The 20,276-nt window shown below is 36.4% G+C and overlaps 1 protein-coding gene across 1 annotated transcript; it reads right to left on the bottom strand.

The window, feature by feature from the left end:
- Positions 1–1,819: 1,819 nt before the first annotated feature.
- Positions 1,820–19,035, bottom strand: LOC125256408. Its single transcript, XM_048172395.1, has 3 exons — positions 18,889–19,035; positions 1,939–3,104; positions 1,820–1,841 (listed from the first exon to the last, which is right to left on the bottom strand). Exons 1-2 carry the CDS (start codon positions 19,033–19,035, stop codon positions 2,337–2,339), a joined length of 915 nt encoding a protein of 304 aa, XP_048028352.1. The 3' UTR covers positions 1,820–1,841; positions 1,939–2,336.
- Positions 19,036–20,276: the final 1,241 nt, after the last annotated feature.

Raw genomic sequence — 20,276 nt, 5'->3', positions numbered from 1 at the left:
TGGGCCGGCCTGCTGGCGTTGCGGGGACCCGGAGCATTTTGTGGACAGGTGCCCTGTGATGGAGGTGGGGACGATGGTCCGGGTCCCGGACGTCCCGCAGGCTGCCCCCGGTCAGGCTGGGTGGTACCAAATACCTGTGAGTATTAAGGGGGGTACCTATCAGGCATTGGTGGATTCAGGATGTAACCAGACCTCGATCCATCAAAGCTTGATACAATCTGGGGCATTGGATAATAGCCGCGTGGTTAAGGTGCGGTGTGTGCACGGGGATATAGTGGAATATCCTATTGTGCCAGTCATTATTCAATTTCGGGGTCAAAAGCATAGTGTGGAGGTGGCAGTTAATCCGCACCTCCGGCATCCGTTAATTTTGGGGACCAATTGGCCAGCATTCACAGAATTATTGGGGGCTTTATGTACGGATGCTTCTTGGAAGAAAAATGCAGCGGAGGGGAGCGCGAGTGTGCAGGCGGGAGAGACTGAACCGGGACCACTGGGTACTGTCTCAGGGGAACAGAGCGAAATCGAGAGACTGATTTTCTCAAACGCTGAAACGTGCGTTTGACCAGGTCAGTACCATCGACGGCCAGCCTCTCCATCCTGGACAACCGCTTACCTATCCATATTTTGCAATTATTAAAAATAGGTTGTATCGAGTGACCCAAGACGCTCAGACAAAAGAAGATACAACCCAGTTATTAATTCCCAGAAGCCGCCGGGAAATGCTTTTTCAGGCGGCTCATTCTAATCCAATGGCTGGTCATTTAGGACAGGGGACAACACTAAATCGCCTCATGACCCGATTTTTTTGGCCGGGCATTCACGAGAATGTGCGCAGGTGGTGCGCGGCTTGTCGTGAATGTCAATTGGTAAACCCACCGGCCACCCCAAAAGCGCCTTTGCGCCCCCTTCCATTAATGCAGGTCCCCTTCGAAAGAATTGGCATGGACCTCATCGGGCCATTAGAGCGATCAGCACGAGGACATCGTTTTGCATTAGTCATTGTGGATTATGCAACACGATATCCAGAAGCAGTGGCTCTCCGCAACATTTCCGCTAAGAGTGTTGCTGACGCACTGTTTTCTTTAATCTCCCGAGTGGGGATTCCTAAGGAAATCCTCACTGATCAGGGCACGGCGTTTATGTCACGGACGTTACGCGAACTTTACGAATTGTTGGGCATTAAATCGATTCGGACCAGCGTCTTTCACCCACAAACGGACGGGCTGGTCGAACGTTTTAATCGCACGCTTAAGACAATGATTCGTAAATTCGTTCAGGAAGACGCCAAAAATTGGGATAGATGGTTGGAACCCCTGTTGTTCGCTGTGCGAGAGGTCCCACAAGCCTCCACGGGGTTTTCCCCCTTCGAACTTCTCTATGGTCGTCAGCCCAGAGGGGTGTTAGACGTCATAAGGGAGGCTTGGGAGGACGGACCTTCTCAATCTAAAAACGAAATTCAATATGTGCTGGACCTGAGAACAAAACTCCACACTTTGGGGCGGCTATCTATGGAGAATTTGTTACAGGCCCAGGACAAACAGAGCCGGCTGTATAACAGGGGGACCAATCTGCGTAAATTTACACCGGGAGATAAAGTGCTTGTATTACTCCCAACGTCAAGTTCAAAATTACTTGCAAAGTGGCAAGGGCCGTTTGAGGTCACACGGCAAGTTGGAGAGCTCGATTATGAGGTAATACGCTCAGATAGGAGAGGAGCACGTCAAATTTATCACCTCAATCTCCTGAAAAAATGGAATGAGGGGGGATCAGTGATGCTGGCGACGGTGATTAGCGGAGAGGATGATCTCGGGCCAGAGGCGAATATAAAAAAACAATCTCTCGCACTGGCCCCAGGGGGAGATCACCTCTCGCCCTCCCAGCTCATTGATCTAACCAAATTACAGGCAGAGTTTGCTGACGTGTTTTCTCCCCTACCTGGCCGTACAAACCTCATTCAGCACCATATCGAGACAGAGCCGGGCGTGGTGGTTCGCAGCCGGCCGTATCGCTTGCCTGAACACAAGAAAAAAGTAGTTCAGGAAGAATTAGGTGCGATGCTTGAGATGGGAGTAATAGAAGAATCCAACAGTAACTGGGCGAGCCCGATAGTTTTGGTTCCTAAGACGGACGGCTCGGTCCGGTTCTGTGTGGATTTTCGCAAGGTGAATGCTGTGTCGAAATTCGACGCATTTCCAATGCCACGGGTTGACGAATTGCTTGACCGGCTTGGTACGGCTCGTTTTTATTCGACACTGGACTTAACAAAGGGTTATTGGCAGATCCCCTTATCTCCGTTATCCCGAGAAAAAACAGCTTTCACGACGCCGTTTGGATTACACCAATTTGTTACACTTCCGTTCGGGCTGTTCGGGGCACCGGCTACCTTTCAGCGGCTGATGGACAGGGTTTTGCGGCCCCATGCTGCATATGCGGCTGCCTATCTGGATGATATCATCATATTCAGTAATGACTGGCAGCGGCATATGCAGCATTTGAGGGCGGTCTTGAAGTCGCTGAGGGGGGCTGGACTCACGGCCAACCCGAAGAAGTGTGCAATTGGGCGCGTGGAAGTAAAGTATCTGGGTTTCCACTTGGGGCATGGACAGGTGCGTCCCCAAATTGATAAGACTGCAGCAGTTGCGACCTGTCCGCGCCCTAAGACCAAAAAGGAGGTGAGACAGTTCTTGGGGCTGGCGGGATATTATAGAAGGTTTGTGCCTAATTATTCGGACCTCACCAGCCCCTTGACTGATCTTACTAAAAAGGAGGCACCAGATACGGTCCAGTGGACGGAGCTGTGCCAGCAGGCCTTTACCCAAGTAAAGGCTGCTCTGTGTGGCGGGCCGTTGCTTCACTCTCCTGATTTCTCTCTCCCATTTTTGTTGCAGACTGACGCGTCGGACCGAGGGTTGGGTGCTGTCCTGTCTCAGGAGATAGAGGGTGAGGAGCGGCCGGTGCTGTACATTAGTCGTAAGCTCTCTAAGAGAGAGACTAAGTACAGCACCGTGGAGAAGGAGTGTTTGGCCATCAGGTGGGCTGTCCTCACCCTCCGCTACTATCTCCTGGGACGGGAATTCACCCTCTGTTCGGACCACGCCCCTCTGCAGTGGCTCCACCGCATGAAGGATAGCGAACATGGTCATTTAGGTGGTTGATGGTTCAGCGAACGCTGCAGCGGGGGAGAGCGTCAGGAGACGCGCGGTGGATGAGCGGGTTAAGCGCAAATAACAAACACCTGTCTCTTGTTACAGTAATTGGCGTGGAGAGAGTACTTAACGCCAGGAGAAACAGGAGTGAGCGAGAGAGAGAAGGACTGCTGGCTGCCACACTCCCAAGGACAGATTGGAGCGGACGGAGTGAATTCATCTTTATGTTGATGATTGTTTTTGTGCCTGTTTGCACACGTTTTTGTTATTATTGAAATAAAAGCAGCCAGCAGTCATAGCCGACCCTTGTCGTCTTCCTTCCTAAAATCTACGAACTCTGTTACAGTCACATAAAAACAGAAAAAAATAGTGACAATAAAAGGAAATTACTAAGACAATTCAGATCATAATTTATTCATGCAGCAATGCATGATGGGAGCATGGATGAATTTTAATTGGTGGCTCCCAGAATGCACTGCAACATGCTTTTTGATGGTCACCACTGTTGAGATTCACAGGCTGATTTTTGATGTCTGTGTGTCTCAACGAAGGAAGGTTTTTTTTTTTTTTTTTTTTTTTAATCAGAACAACTTTAGTTAAATCTTTCAGATTATATGGAAAAAGCTTCTGCTGTAGAATCACAGTGCTGCTGTAATCAATAATGTAAATCTAACTCAGAGATTGGGCTCTAAATGAGTTCAGGTCAAACAATGATTACGTGTAAACATAACCAACATCACCTGATCATCTTTTTTCTTTGCTTGATTAGCTGTTATAATAGCCCAAACAAAATCTAATATAAAATAGTTAAGGGTCAAGAGCTCAACTAAAGCAAACCCTCATCTCCACATGGTGGCATTTTTCCTCATACTATTAGATAAATCTTACCTATTTCATTTACATATGACTTACAAATATGAATCACGTTAAGTTTATTAGTTTGTTTATGTAAAAACTATGTAATCCAAAAGGATGGAAAATTTGAATGTAATTCAATTACATAAAACTTAAGTTTAGACTGAAATATAGGCCAAGGAGCTACGCTGGAGCTCTTGCAGAGGTACGAAACCAGCAGTTAATTTCATACATCAAAACAGTTGAAACTCTCTCTCTACATTATCTATCTACTCTTTCTATCTCTATTAATCCAGACACATTTGAAAACTTTGTTTCAATTTTGAGATGTTCTTAGACCACATTATTGTTCCAGCATTTTCCAAACGTTTCTCTTTCACACTGAGATGTCGGAAGACTCTTAAATCATCTTCCTGCGCATGCCATAAAACGTAAGAAGTGATCATGTTTTCTCAGGACTCAGTGTGAAAGGAAGGCCAAAACATAAAGGAAAATATGCAAAAGTATCTGGGTTAATGTAGACGTAGACCCTCTGGCATTCACTCTGTCTCTCTTGCAAATTCCCTCCGCAAACACGCTTTGTGTCCTTTTCCACTATTCTGATATTTTTACTGTCAATTTATTAAAAGAGTTCTATAGTAGAGTAGTAGTAATACCCTGGTGGTTGTGTCAAAATGATTGATGATGACCTTTGACCTCTGTGACCCCTGTGACCTCTGGGGGCCACCCACGTCGTTCCCCTCCCCCACGGACCACCCATGAAGTTTTACCATCCCCCACCCATGTTTGACCGTAGTATCACCCCAATGACCTTTGACATGGTTGGTGATCCTCCGGGGATCGAAATGAACCTTTGTCCACATATTTCAAATAGCGATGTTGACCTGTGAACTGTCAGGATGTCTTCTGGGTGATCAAATGGCAGACGGATGATTTTAAAGGGTCGAGGGTGATTTTTTAAGTCTGACAGGCCATATTTGAGGGTGTGATGGCATCCGCATTCCGGCTTGCTCTGGGTCATTTTATGACGCTCTCATCTCTCTCTGTCTGTGCAGACGATAAGCAACACGAGTCTAGAAACAGTCGGGTCAAAAGAATAAACATAATTTATGAAATAGATTACACACATTTCAGTCGTTCTGTTCTTTTAAGGAAGTTGGTGATAAAATTGTAATACACTGAATTACAAACAGTTACTAAATTTACTGAGACCAGTTAATTATAGTTTTACCTAAATGAAAAATGCTTAAATATTGATTTAATGATAAAATGTTAAAAATATTAAACACCCAAAATGCTGTTGTAATGACCGGTTGAGTTACAAGATTTAAAATGGGGATCAGATTTTACATCGTGAGTTTGCTAGTGGTTAAAAGAATGAGGCATAAAACAGTAATAAGTTTAAATAAGAATGGTGTATTTACAAAATTCTCAGGAAACTTTAAAAATATCACAATAAAGCCAGGAAAAGTTTTCCTCGTGCAATGATGTTCGTATGAAATTGGTTTAATGCTAATGAAATATAAAACACACAAAAAGAGGTTCATCAAGTACTTGAATATTCATTTTAATTTTGTCAAAGCATAAGAGGTTTTTGTGGACGTGTTTTTATGGAGACTTTCCATTGACATGACTATTTTTCTATCATTTATCCCTAATTTATCCCTAGTTGAATACTAAAAATGGTGTTTTGTATATTTAGTATATTTCAAAAAGTTCATTGAATAACATTCACTTCTTTTAAAAGTTTATAAATAAAATGTATATAATTAAACTTCTAAAGCAGTATTAAAATTTATTTTTAAAACAAACACATATTTTTTCAGAGAGTAGGGGAAAAAAGCAGTCCTTACTTTTTATGATATCCTTAACGCAAATAGAAGAATCCAATGAAGTCTAAAAATCTCTCCCTCTGTGTGCACTCTAAAAATAAAACATTGGTTCAACAAAAAAGAAAAAAAGTTTAATAATGTTTTCCTCTAGAATTTTTAACTTAAGCCAATTGGGAGAATTACATTAATTTAAAGCAATATTTTGAGTTGATCCAACATAATGTTTTAAGCAAGATGAAGATGTTTTTCACCACAATAAAAACACATTTCTAAGTAACATGAACTTAATAATTATCAACATGAATACAACTATTTAAGTTGATCCAACATAATGTTTTAAGTAAGGTGAAGACACTTTTTGGACACATTAAAAATGCATTTCTAAGTAACATGATCTTACCAAGTACCGCTTGTCACTATGATGGTAACTCTCCAAAAACCCATATTGACACATTAACTCTTCTAAATTAGTATAACAAAACCCTAATTACTACTAAATCTCCCTTACCATTAATCTTGTGTAAAAACATTATATAACACTTAATTTTAGCATTTACTCTCCCTTTCAAGTGCCATGGGCAAAGCATGATGGGAAATATAAATCCCAGCCCAGTTAAAAGAAGTGTCCATACAACTCAAAACAATGAAACACGTTTACACGTCATCAGATTGTATTTTACATTAACAGAACTTAAAATTAAATACATTTTTGATTAACTGAAAATGTTAAACTATGACAAGTCATGATAATATATCAAATCAATAGGCATAATTTGTGTGTCATCCAAGCTCAATAAAATAACAATTACAAGTAAAAAGTCGAACAGCATTTCAGAACTTGATTTTTTATTTCACAACAATATATATTTAAGTAATGACTAAAGGTCCCCTGAATTAGTTTTTAGAGTGTGTCTACTAAGCGAGCGTGCAGTGAAACCTGAGACAGAGGGGTGGATGAAACATTGTTTTGTCCACGCTAACTTTTATTTCAAAGCATAAAATGTAAAAGTTTAAATTACATCTTTTAAAAAGTCTTAAGTCAATTCTTCCTAGAAGACCTAAAGTATAATTTTTATTTATCAGTGCATGTGTAAAATGTTGGGGTCTCATACATTTTCAATAATTCCTTAAGAAAAATCACCAAGCATTTTCAGAAAGAGAACCTGTGATGTCTCAGGCTGGTTCTATAAAAGGAACTTATCTCTATTTTAAATGAAATTATTCTAGATAAATGTGTAACAGCACACATGATGCTAAAAAATATTTAAACAAATTAAACATAGTTTAGTTTTAGCTAAATAAATAAATATAAATATGAAAACACCTTACATTTTCAGAGAGCTGAAGAAGCAGTTCTTGATGATAAAAGTAAATAGTTTAAGTTGTATTATACACAAAACATCCCCAGATCCTCCTAGGAATAAACTCTAGTGTGAATGAGAGATGGGAGGGTGGAGTCAGACAGTTGAGCTTCTGTCACAGCATGTGTTGAGACCGCTAACTCCTTTCCAGAGTGAATGTTTCTGTATTCAATTTATTTCAAAGCACAATCTTAAATACGATCATTTAAAATGACAAGGTTGATTAAATTCATTCTTTAAAGTTTTAATTAAATTCTAAAAATCTTCCTAGAAGTCGACTGAATCGGGATAATATCTGATGCTGTAAGATGGAAATGATTTTGCATGAATTCAACCTAAAGTATTATTTATAAGTATTCCATGTTTCAAAGTTTAAAGCAACAACTTGTACTTGGTCATCTTAGATCTCAATAATACAAAAAAGATTCAAGCAACATTTTTACCTATGAGACACACCATGTGCTAAGAAATCTGTACGTTTTAAAATAAAACTGAAAATATTAAATTTGATTTTTTTTAAAAATCCAAAACTGAAGGTGTCTGTGTGTTTGAAGCCTCACAACTCGAACGTTACTCAGAACGAGGGCACAGCATTACTCTTGATTAGTATAAGTTGCATCTTTGAGAAAATCATACATTTTCATGGAGAGAGATCAGATGTTCCTCTGTGTTGTTCCCATGAAAAAAAAAAAAAGTATCTTGAGTGAATATTTAATTTTACTCATTATGTCAAAGCATGGTATCACTTTAAACTTCAAATGAAAAAAGTGGTCATATTTTGTCATATTATTTTGGTGTGCCTGAACTCTGCATCTGACATTCTGTACTGTCTATGATCTAGAATGACATTTTGTCACTGTGGAAACAAACCCTTCACTGAAAATATACAAAAATATATAATATCTACTCAAATTATATGTACAGTTTTAAAAAAATATCTGTGTGTCACACTGATGACACTAACAGGAAGGATGCCCTTTGACCCCCAATGATTTAAAGTGACCCTAGAAACAACATTTCTTCAACTGAGTGGATCCACACATGCCAGGGTCTTTCAGAAGATGTGACTCCACAGGGTTCAGCCAGACCCCATGAGATTGTTTAATTCCCCTTAAAAACCAAAGATTAGGCCAAATCCCTACCAGGCATGTCCATATCAGACCCTGTGGTAGAAAATGTTCTTGCTGTTAAAACCTAGTATATCTGTTAAATATGTTTCTTTGTGTTTTAAAAACCACACATTTAAACTCTAAACTTTTAGTTGGCACATGTCTCATAGATCTATATGATTTTACTTTGCTTATTTCTATAAAGTTTCAATTCCTAGTAAATATCAAACAAAAAATAATGTCGAAATATTTTTGTTGCAATGTTTTTAACAATTAGATATTACACAGTTCCTCGCACAATGAAGCCGTTAAAGATAGCCAACGGCTCATGACAGTGGGTGAAAACACTACATCTGTAAGATAGTTTTACCAAAAATCAAATACTGTATTAAATTTTTTAAAGATAACCTTGCTTCAAAGTATGAATATAAAGTTAAAAGCAAACATATGTTCATACCCGTTTGTTCTGACACAATGCCATTCATTGTTTTATAAAATGTGCTTTTATTATTTCTACAAGGGTTCATACTACTTTCATCAGCCTAATGAATATGAAGTTAATACTTGATGAAACACGATTATCACGCTACCAAATACATTTGACACAATGTTTTTAAGATTTTTGTGATTGTTTGTTTTTAAATACGACTAAACCAGATGTTCAAACCTGTTCTTTTGACAGACTGTTAGACAAAAATCATTTTCCCGTGGTGCTGAAATAGGACTTATTTCAAAGTTTCAGACATGCTACAGTCATGCGACACAAGGAACTGGCTGAAGATTCATAATAAACAAAGAAAAGAATAGGTCATTTTCACTTGTCAACATGTTTTATACACACTTGCAACATGTATTATACGATATTTGTACGTTAGTACCCATTATTCACACCAATTTGAAAGGTTTCAGTAAAGCTTTGAAAGCAGAAAGCTATGATTTCATTCAGTTTGAGGAGGGTAATCAAAGTCACACACTGTAATAAAGCTAAAGATATATCTCAAACATGATCTTTGAACAAATTATGTGAGCACAATAAATTCTCACATCTAAATTCAAGAGGCCTAGTAACTAAGAAAGCAGTGACATCGTGTAAGAAAAGTGTTATACTGCATACAGAAGTCCACTCTTGATCTATTTTGATTTTTTACCCCTAGTCTTAGTCACATTTCCCCATTAGTCTTAGTCGCATTTAAAAAACTATCAAGATCACTGGTAGCATTTTATTCGTCGGTCTGTATGTTTTTATCCTCTCTGGTTGCTTTCAGTGTAGGTTTTGCAAATCATCACATGTGTGATGGACACAGACCATTCATTTAAGCATCTTTTTAGATGTATGACTGAACAATTGACAAAACCGATTCTGTTAAATTAATCGTTTCTTTCAACATCCCAGCATGATGTTAAAGAATATGTGTATTATAGTATACAGTTTTGTTAGAGTCTTTGCAACGTTGTTGTAATGCAAGCTCATTTTGAGAACTATAACATTGCACACTCTTTTAAAGAAGAAATTCAAACAATCATTATACAGGTAGTATACGTACACAATTTATGTGTGTACAACATATAAGATACATTTAGCTATAATGTAAACATAATACAGAAATCCTCTCTTCTGATCTATTGCAAAAGATTGTAATTTGTACAGTAAATACCATTTTTCCACTAGCAGATGACACTGTTTACAATTTTTATTAGCTTGTATATATGTACAGTTTTAGATAAAGACTGCTCTCTGAGTTTGGTCAAACATGCTGCTACTTGCAGGAAATAATGAAAACATAAATAAATGAGACTACTACTACTACTACTACTACTACTACCACATGAGTGTTTAAACTAAAACTGTAATGTTCTTTTAGGCCATCTTTCTGGTCTGTCTATGAAGCGGTCACAAGACAAATAATGCATCAATGTGAAAAGTGAGTCTTGCTGTTTTTCTGTTACATTACAGCTACACTTCGAACTTTTCTAACTATTGCACTTAGAGCTATGCATTTCACGGCACAGTTCTTTTGTGATTGTCTTTAAACAACAGTTAAGTAAATTAATTACAGTTGATAAGTAGTAGTTTTAAGTGGGATGATTCATGCTTTTTTTTTTTTTTTTTTTTTTATTCTGTCAACACCAATACTTTGACACCAGTGTTTTTGGTGTCTGTCCTTTAGAACTGATCCAGAAAACAGACGTTGTGTTCTATGGTTAGATAATTTGGTATTCTTTTTATGAAAACATGTGATAAGCAGTTTTTGACCTCTTCAGCAGTATAATCGTAAATGTCAATAACTAGCAAATGCAAGTGAAGTGTTTTTTTACAGAGATAATTTACATTTTATATGTGAAACAAACTCAGTCTCAGTCAGTTGGATTCTAATTTCTATTGAACATTGTTATTGTTACTTCTGCATGTTTTTTTTTTTTTTTTTTTTTTTTGTCTTTTGTTTTTGATAATTTTATTTATTTAATTTTTTTTACCTCATATAGAATCAGGATTGCAAGTTGTGTAATACTGTTTTTAATGACCTCAGACATGGTTGTAAATAACAACAAGTGATTCAAACTTTTATTTCAAAGTTGTTGAATATTAAAGAAATTACATTACATAAGTAAAACAGTAATCATGAAATTACAGGTGGTCTAACCATAAAAGAAAATCTCTGCATGCTATCATGTTTCGGTCTAGGACATGATTGACCAGCGTTTCGACAATTTCGCCGATGGTGGTATCATCAACATTGTTTGAACGCAGTGAGACACAAACATCTGTTACAATTGTACACATACAGAGAACCACAGCAACTCCTAACTCTTCGGTACATCCAGACATCACATCCAGAACTTTTCTTATTATTACACAGATTGGCTCTTTGGTGTAAACACACATGCTCATCACATCAGAATACCATGAATTTGCCAGGCCTCTTACTACATCCATCTCATTTTTTAAATTTGTTACACGCTTGGTATCCCCCTCACAGTCCTTATTCGAATCAAATGCAGCATCAATGATCTTGTGCATCAGCTGAACCATCAGTCCTCTGAAATAATCTTTAAACATACAGTCCAAGATCCCTTTTAGTGGGCACTCATTGCCCGTGGCGCACTGGCACACAGGGTGTCGGTGCACAGCCTCATCAGAACTCAAAGGTGGGTCATTCTCCATCAGCTTTTGTGTAGACATTTCAGAAATCCGCTGCATTTTCAGAACTCAACTTGGTGCACGGTATAAACTTTGTCCCCTATTCGATGCTGAAAGATTCTAATAGTTCCTGGAATCTCCTGTGAGTCAGTCTTTAAGCCTAGGCCTTGTGCATTCACGGTTTGAAGTTTGGGTTTTTGGGTCAGATCTCCCAAAGTATGAGTCAAAGAAGCGTCAGGCTCAGACAGACAGGAATGTTGAAATTGATTTTGGCGGTCCATGTGACAACCAGAAAATGTTCCTTTGACTTTTGATCAATGAGATGTTGCAGCAGCACAGCAGTCCACGCTGATGCAGACGTTGTATTGTAGAACTAGAACCTTTTGGTTAGGAAACCCAGGCTGCTTGTGATAAGTGAGCTCTCTGTAGAGTTTATCAGGACAGCCGATTAGGGTCCGCCCTCGCCCCCCTGTTGTGCGGGGTGTATAGGGGGTAGCCGTCAGGAAGTCATGAACAACAATCATGATGCAACAGAAGCATCATGTAGGATGGAATTTCTTTTGCGCTGATTTTAACCACTATACCAAACATGTTCCGTTAAAGACTTTTATTGACATCGTCATATTAAATTGCCTCAAGTAAAATGTTAAATGTAATGCCTGTATTGATAATTTTAGTGTTTTTTACAAAAATATACATACTTTAAACAAATTCTATAATTGGAGTAAGTCATTATGTCTGTAACCTAGAGATTCTTAGAGGCGAGGGAAATTGGATCCAATCAGTTTATTAAACAAAAACAATTACACATATAGCAAGGAACATGGATAATGTCAAGTAACAAACAAAACAGAAGCGAGGGCTCGATATCAATGTTAATTTCAGTGTTTGCTACATCATGCTACCATATATTACATACAGTATTAAGGCGCATCACCATGACTGATTGATCATTCAGCAATACTTAAAATGAATTCAGCTCGAATTAAACAACTTGTCTATTGTTAAAAAGACGGTACTTCGCTCCATTCAAAATATAGACTCTTTGTAGACCTACAGCATTCGAAGGGGTCGTCCTCTGGAATTGGCCAGTCGGGGTCCCATTCGTCGTCAGATTGAGACGAAAAGTCCATTTCGCATTCCTCACGGGGTTTCATCAACTTAATGAGGTTTTGGTCATGAAGTGACATGTTCCAACAGGTTGATATGGTTACGTTATCACCGGGCTTTATCACCTTGTACCGCACGTTTGGGGTCACTCCATCCCACTTGTTCATGTAAAAGGTTTTACCAGCGATCACATTCAGATCGGTCCAGACACGAGTGTAGAAAAATGTCCAGTCCTTGGCGGGCAAAAGCACACAAGGTGTCTGTGATGTAAATTCTTCAAAAAAAATTCCATAGCGTAGAGTTTAACCGTACGTGATGCTTTGTTAAAAACAAAACCGCCCACGTAAACATCGGCCATCAGAAATTCCTGTTTCACAAAATTTTCATCTTCATGAAGAAACTTGGTCAAACGAATCCTGTGTTTTTTCTGCCGAGCGTAAGGAATTTTTTCTTCTGTTTTAACATAACTTTCAACAGCAGTTTCAGGAGCTTGTGGAGTAGCCATTGTAGCTTTGCAGACCGTTTCCTAAAGCTTATTCAGTAGGTAGGGCCTGTAGGTTTTAACTAGAGAGAATGTGAACACCCGCTGTGTAACCTCTAACCCCTGGAGGGTAAACTTCTATATAGCGTTTGAAGTCATTTTAAATGTTTTACAAGATAAAACATTTCAGGGTTCCTTGTGCCATTTTCAATATCCACATACCACCTCAAAAATCTATTTCAGCGCTATTTAAAAACTAGGATAGTATAATAAAATAATGTAAAGTTCTCAAGTGAAGACGATGATTTAAACCAATATTTTATTAAATCAAGCAAATGCTTCAAATAAAGAGATGCCGAGTATACCTAAAGTTGACTAACATTACAACATATTCAAGGATAGAGTTTGTTTTTCAAAGTTGTTTTGCAAAGTGTAAGGAACGCAGACACACACACACACAAATATTACAATCACACCGCAATACGTTGAAAATGTTGATATTAAAAATTGGTAAACAATTTCAAAAGCAGTGTGTTTCAGGAAAAGTGCAAACAAATCAAAGAAAACATAAATGTCTCCAAACTACATCCTAATATTTAGTCTGGTTTCAGAGTCAGACCTTGTGACTTGTGTGAAGTTTGATGAGTCCAAGAACCAACTGACTGAGAATGAGTTTGTTTCACATATAAAATGTAAAGTATCTCCATAAAAACAGTTCACTTGCATTTGCTAGTTATAACTATTGACATTTACAATATGTTAAAACATTTTAGTATTCTGCTGATGAGGACAAAAACTGCTTATCATATGTTTTCATAAAAAGAATAACAAATTATCTAGCCATAGAACACAACATCTGTTTTCTGGATCAGTTCTAAAGGACAGACACCAAAAACACTAGTATTGGTGTTGACAGAATTAAAAAAAAAAAAAAAAAAAAGGCATGAATCATCCCACTTAAAACTACTACTTATCAACTGTAATTAATGTTCTTAACTGCTGTTTAAAGACAATCACAAAAGAACTGTGTCTTGTGACCACTTCATAGACAGACCAGAAAGATGGCCTAAAAGAACATTACACTTTTAGTTTAAACATTCATGTTGTAGTAGTAGTAGTAGTAGTAGTATCATTTGTTCGTGTTTTCATTATGTCCTGCGAGTAGCTGCATGTTTGACCAAACTCAGAGAGCAGTCTTTATCTAAAACTGTACATATAGACAAACTACTAAAAATTGAAAACAGTGTCATCTGCTAGTGGAAAAATGGCATTTACAAATTACAATCTTTTGTTCTTTCATTATAGCTAAATGTATCTTATATGTCGTACACACATAAATTGTGTACGTATATTACCTGTATAATGATTGTTTGAATTTCTTCTTTAAAAGGGTATGCAATGTTATAGTTCTCAAAATGAGCTTGCATTACAACCGCGTGTTATAGACTCTGACAAAACTGTATACTATAATACACGTATTCTTTAACGTCATGCTGGGATGTTGAAAGAAATGAACTGTTAAAAAGAATCGGTTTTGTCAAAAGTTCAGTCATACATCTAAAAAGATGCTTAAATGAATGGTCTGTGTTCATCACGCGTGATGATTTGCAAAAACCTACACTGAAAGCAATCAGAGAGGAGTATTCAGCTAAACACATATACAGACCGATGAATAAAATGCTACCAGATTTATTGTGCTCACATAATTTGTACAAAGATCGTTTGAGATGTATCTATAGCTTTACTACAGTGTGTAACTTTGATTACCCTCCTCAAACTGAATGAAATCATAGCTTTCAGCTTTCAAAGCTTTACTGAAACCTTTCAAATGGTGTGAATAATGGGTACTAACATACAAATATTGTATAGTACATGTTCACAAGTGAAAATGACCTATTCTTTTCTTTGTTTATTATGAAGCTTCAGCCAGATCCTTGTATCGCATGATTGTAGCATGTCTGAAACTTTGAAATAAGTCCTATTTCAACACCACGGGAAAATGATTTTTGTCTAATAGTCTGTCAAAAGAGAAAATAATGTGGTTTAGTCGTATTTAATTTAAAAACAAACAAACAAACAAAAAATCTTAAAAACATTGTGTCAAAAGTATTTGGTAGCGTGATATTCTTGTTTCATCATGTATTAACTTCATATTTATTAGACTGATAAAAGTAGTATGAACCCTTGTAGAAATAATAAAAGCACATTTTATAAAAAAATGAATGGCATTGTGTCAGAACAAACGCGCATGAATATATGTTTGCTTTTAACTTTTTATTCATACTTTAAAGCAAGATTATCTTTAAAAAATGTAATACTGTATTTGATTTTTGGTAAAACTATCTTACATATGTAGTGTTTTCACCCATTGTCATGGTCCTTTGGCTATCCTTAATGGTTTCATTGTGTGAGGAACTGTGAAATATCTAATTGTTAAAAACATTGCAACAAAAATATTTCAACATTATTCTTTTGTTTTATATTTACAAGGAATTGAAACTTTATAGAAATAAGAAAAGTAAAATCATATATATCTATGAGACATGCGCCAACTAAAAGTTTAAAGTTTAAATGTGTGGTTTTTAAAACACAAAGAAACATATTTAACAGATATACTAGGTTTTAACAGCAAGGACATTTTCTACTGCAGAGTCTGATGCGGACATGCCTGGTAGGGATTTGGCCTAATCTTTGGTTTTTAAGGGAAATTAAACAATCTCAGGGGACCGACTGAACCCTGTGCAGTCGCATCTTCTGAAAGACCCTGGCATGTGTGGATTCACTCAGTTGAAAAAAATTTTGTTTCTAGGGTCACTTTAAATCATTGGGGGTCAAAGGGCATCCTTCATTTTAGTGTCATCAGTGTGACACACAGATATTTTTTAAAATTGTACATGTGTAGATATTATTTTGAGTAGATAATATATATTTTTGCACATTTTCAGTGAAGGGTATATGTTTCCACAGTGACATGCCAACTTGTGCCATTCTAGATCATAGATAGTACAGAATGTCAGATGCAGAGTTCAGGCGCAGAAAAATAGTATGACAACGTATGGCCACTTTATTTATTTTAAGTTTAAAGTAATATCATGCTTTGAAATAATGAGTACAATTAAATATTCACTCAAGATAAATTTTTTCAGGGAAACAACACAGAGGAACATCTGATCTCTCTCTCTCTCTCTCTCTCTCTCTCTCTCTCTCTCTCTAAAAATGTGTGATTTTCTCAAAGATACTACTTAAAATAAACAAGAGTAATGTTGAGTTACGTGCAAGTTGTGAGGTTTCAAACACACAGACACCTTCACTTTTGGATAAAAAAAAAATCAAATTAAATATTTGCATTTTATTTAAAAATATACAGATTTCTTAAAACGTGTGTCTCATGGGTCAAAAATGTTTCTTGAATTTTTTTTTTTGTATTATTGAGATCTAAGATGACTAAGTACAAGTTTTTGCTTTAAACTCTGAAACATGGAATACTTATATACATACATATAAATAATACTTTAGATTAAATTCAGGCAAAATGATTTCCACCGTACGGCATCAGATATTATCCTGATACAGTAGACTTCTAGGAAGAATATTTGAATTCAATTAAAACTTTAAAGAATGGATTTTTAACAACCTTGTAATTTTAAAAGACCATATTTAAGATTATGCTTTGAAATAAATTGAATACAGAAACATTCACTCTGGAAAGGAGTTAGCGGTCTTAACATATGCTGTGACAGAGGCTCAACTGTCTGACTCCACCCTCCCGTCTCTCATTCACACTAGAGTTTATTCCTAGGAGGATGTGGGAGTGTTCTGTTTATAATACAATTTAAACTATTTACTTTTTATCATCATGGACTACTTATTCAACTCTCTGAAAATGTAAGGTGTTTTCATATTTATAATTATTTATTTATTTAGCTAAAACTAAACTATGTTTAATTTGTTTAAATATTTTTTAGCATCATGTTTGATGTTACACATTTATTTAGAATCATTTCATTTAAAATAGAGATAAGAACTAGCCTGAGGCATCACAGGCTCTCTTTCTGAAAATCTGTGGTGATTTTTCTTAAGGAATTATTAAAAAATGTTACACAATGTGCGAGACCCCAACATTTTACACATACACTGATAAATAAAAATTATACTTTAGGTTTTAAGTCAGATAATCAGTCTTCTAGGAAGATTTGACTTTAGACTTTTTAAAAGATGTTATTTAAACAAATTTTTAAAATGTGTGTGACAGTGCTGACACAAATGAGTTTGTATAAGACATCAGTCGTAAACATTCCACAGCATTCTGTTTTTGTCTCACACTGCTAATGGTCATTCAATTTTACTAAAAACTATAAGAGCTTGAGGGGCAACAATAGGCTATTGGTTTTATTAGGCTATTTAGCTTTTAGTTTTAAATAGAATAATCTGCCACAACCTGCAGAGGTCCAATAGCGATCTTATAGCGGGGCAGAGCAAATAAAATAGTTATGTCACATGTGTTTGCTTAGCTCAAACGTTGTTTTTACAAACCGAAAAGCTTCGGGTACCCCTTAGAATAAATAAAGTATTTAAAAAACATATGTTGAGGCAAAATTTATTTATTTGTAAAAATACAAATGCATCCAGACTTTCCTGGGAAATGACTCTGTAAACAGCTCACTGTCCCATCACCCGCTGCTTTGAGAAAACAGCATTTTCTCAGGTTTCACAGCACGGTTGCTTCAGAAGACACCCAGAGGGAGAGATTTTTAGACTTCAACTTTATTCATCTTAAGGATATCATATAAAGCAAGGACTGCTTTCTTTCCCCTACTCTCTGAAAAATATGTTGTTTTGTAAATAAATGTTCAATACTGCTTAAGAATCATGTTTAATTTTATACATTTTATTTATAAACTTTTTTTAAAGAAGTGAATGGTTTTCAAATAACTTTTTGAAATATACTAAATATACTAAACGCATTTAGTAATCAACTGTTTGAATTACTATGATATCTGAGTTTTAGGGATAGAAAAATAGGCATGTCTATGAAATGTCTCCACAAAAACCTCTTATGCTTTTGACAAAGCTAAAATGAATATTCAACTACTTGATGAACCTCATTTTGGGTGTTTAATATTTCATAAACATTTGTAAACCAATTTCATTCGAACATCATTGCACAAGGAAATCTTTTCCTGGCTTTATTGTGATGTTTTTAAAGTTTCCTGTGAGTATTGTAAATATACAATTCTTATTTAAACGTATTACTGTTTTATGTTTTTATGAGAAATGTCTCATTCTTTTAACCACCAGCAAACTCACGCTGTAAAATCTGATCATCCAGGGTTTAAATCTTGTAACTCAACCGATTTGGCTGATCATTACAACCTCATTTTGGGTGTTTAATATTTTTTATCATTTTATCATTAAATCAATATTTAAGCATTTTTTCATTTAGCTAAACTATAATTAATTGGTCTCAGTAAATTTAGTATCGGTTTGTAATTCAGTGCATTACAATTTTATCACCAACTTTCTTAAAAGAACAGAATGATTGAAATGTGTGTAATCTATTTCATAAAATATGTTTATTATTTTTATCCGCCTGTTTCTAGACTCGTGTTGCTTATCGTTTTCGCAGACAGAGAGAGAGATGAGAGCGTCATAAAATGACCGCTACCCAGCCGGAATACGGATGCCATCACACCCTCAAATATGGCCTGTCAGACTTAAAAAATCACCCTCGACCTTTAAATTCATCCGTATGCCATTTGATCACCCAGAAGACGTCCTGACAGTTCACAGGTCAACATCGCTATTCAAAATATGCGGACAAAGGTCATATCGATCCCCGGAGAATCACCAACCATGTCAAAGGTCATTGGGGTGATACTACGGTCAAACATGGGTGGGGGATGGGAAAAACTTTGTGGGTGGCCCGTGGGGGAGGGGAACGTCGTGGGTGGTCCCCAGGGGTCACAGGGGTCACAGAGGTCACAGAGGTCAAAGGTCATCATCAATCATTTTGACACAAGCACCAGGGTATTACTACTTAGAGTCTGTTTCATTACTCATGTTGTTTGTTTGACAGATGCCTTTTCAAGATAAACCCCAAGGGATCAAAAGCTGAGAAGAAACTTCAAGAAAGCAGATGACGTTCAGCCCACAGCATGTGTGTCAAATTCCGCTCCTGGGGGACCACTGTCCTGCAAAGTGCTCCAACCCGCTCCAGAACACCTGCCTTGGAAGTTTCTAGCAATTCTAAAGACATTGATTAGCTGGTTCAGGTGTGTTTAATTAGTTTCTGTAGGGCCACTGTCCTGCAGAGTTTAGCTCCATCCCTGAGTTTGACACCCTTATTCAAAAGGTTCTTACACTCTGAACTGAAACTGCAGACTATGACTAGAAGGCATACATGGAGAACATTCTTCAATCTCCCTCCATTCACTTGCACAGAAATGTTCATCAGTGTCACACAGACTTTAAGAACACTCACTATTTCCTGCTTTGTTTAATTGCTTGTTTTTTAATGACTCCTTGTAATTCATCTGTCGACCAGTGGTCAGGTTTTGAAGGCAGACTGTTTAATTATTATTCCACTGTAACTTTTTTTTCTTTGTTGTATCTGTATATTTAATATACTGCTGTAATTGAAACCATTACTAGTTTTAAAACTGTTTTTGGCTCTTTATAAAATAAACTAATAACAAACATTCTTTAGCAGTTAAGACTGATTATTTGTATATAGCAGCATTTAACCTTATTTATAGGGAATTTTATTGTTTTTATATTTTTATTGTGTTAAGTAAATGTCCTTCATTAAACATTAAAAAGCTAAACAAAATACAGACATTTTATGTAAAATCTTCTGTATTTTCTTTAGCTTTTTAATGTAAAATTATGGTTATAAACTATTTAATTTTTAATAAAATACAGTTTATAACCATAATTTTACATAAAATCTGTATTTTCTTTAAGCTTTTTAATGTAAAATTATAGTTATAAACTATTTAATTTGTAATAAAAAACAGTTTATAACCATAATTTTACATAAAATCTTTTGTATTTTATTTAGCTTTTTAATGTAAAATTATGGTTATAAACTGTATTTTATTAAAGATTAAGTAAGAAAATCCCGTAAAAAAAAAAAAAAAAAAAAAAAAAAAAAAGGTAATTTCTGGGCAGCTGGGGTAATTTTCTCAACAGAAGATGATTAAACAACTCCACAAACAGCCATAGGTGTAATTCGCAGGTG

Source organism: Megalobrama amblycephala, linkage group LG21 (genome assembly GCF_018812025.1).
Source record: "Megalobrama amblycephala isolate DHTTF-2021 linkage group LG21, ASM1881202v1, whole genome shotgun sequence".
Lineage (NCBI taxonomy): Eukaryota > Metazoa > Chordata > Actinopteri > Cypriniformes > Xenocyprididae > Megalobrama > Megalobrama amblycephala.
The sequence above is the reverse complement of the archived record's forward strand: the minus strand, read 5'-3'. Positions and strand labels throughout refer to the sequence as shown.

Coding starts and splice junctions, on each gene's coding strand:
- LOC125256408 (XM_048172395.1), bottom strand. CDS start 19,035: ATGACCTTTGACCTCTGTGACCTCTGTGACCCCTGTGACCCCTGGGGA. Junction 3,105..18,888: donor CCCCAATGACCTTTGACATG/GTTGGTGATTCT, acceptor GAGCCACTGCAG/AGGGGCGTGGTCCGAACAGA.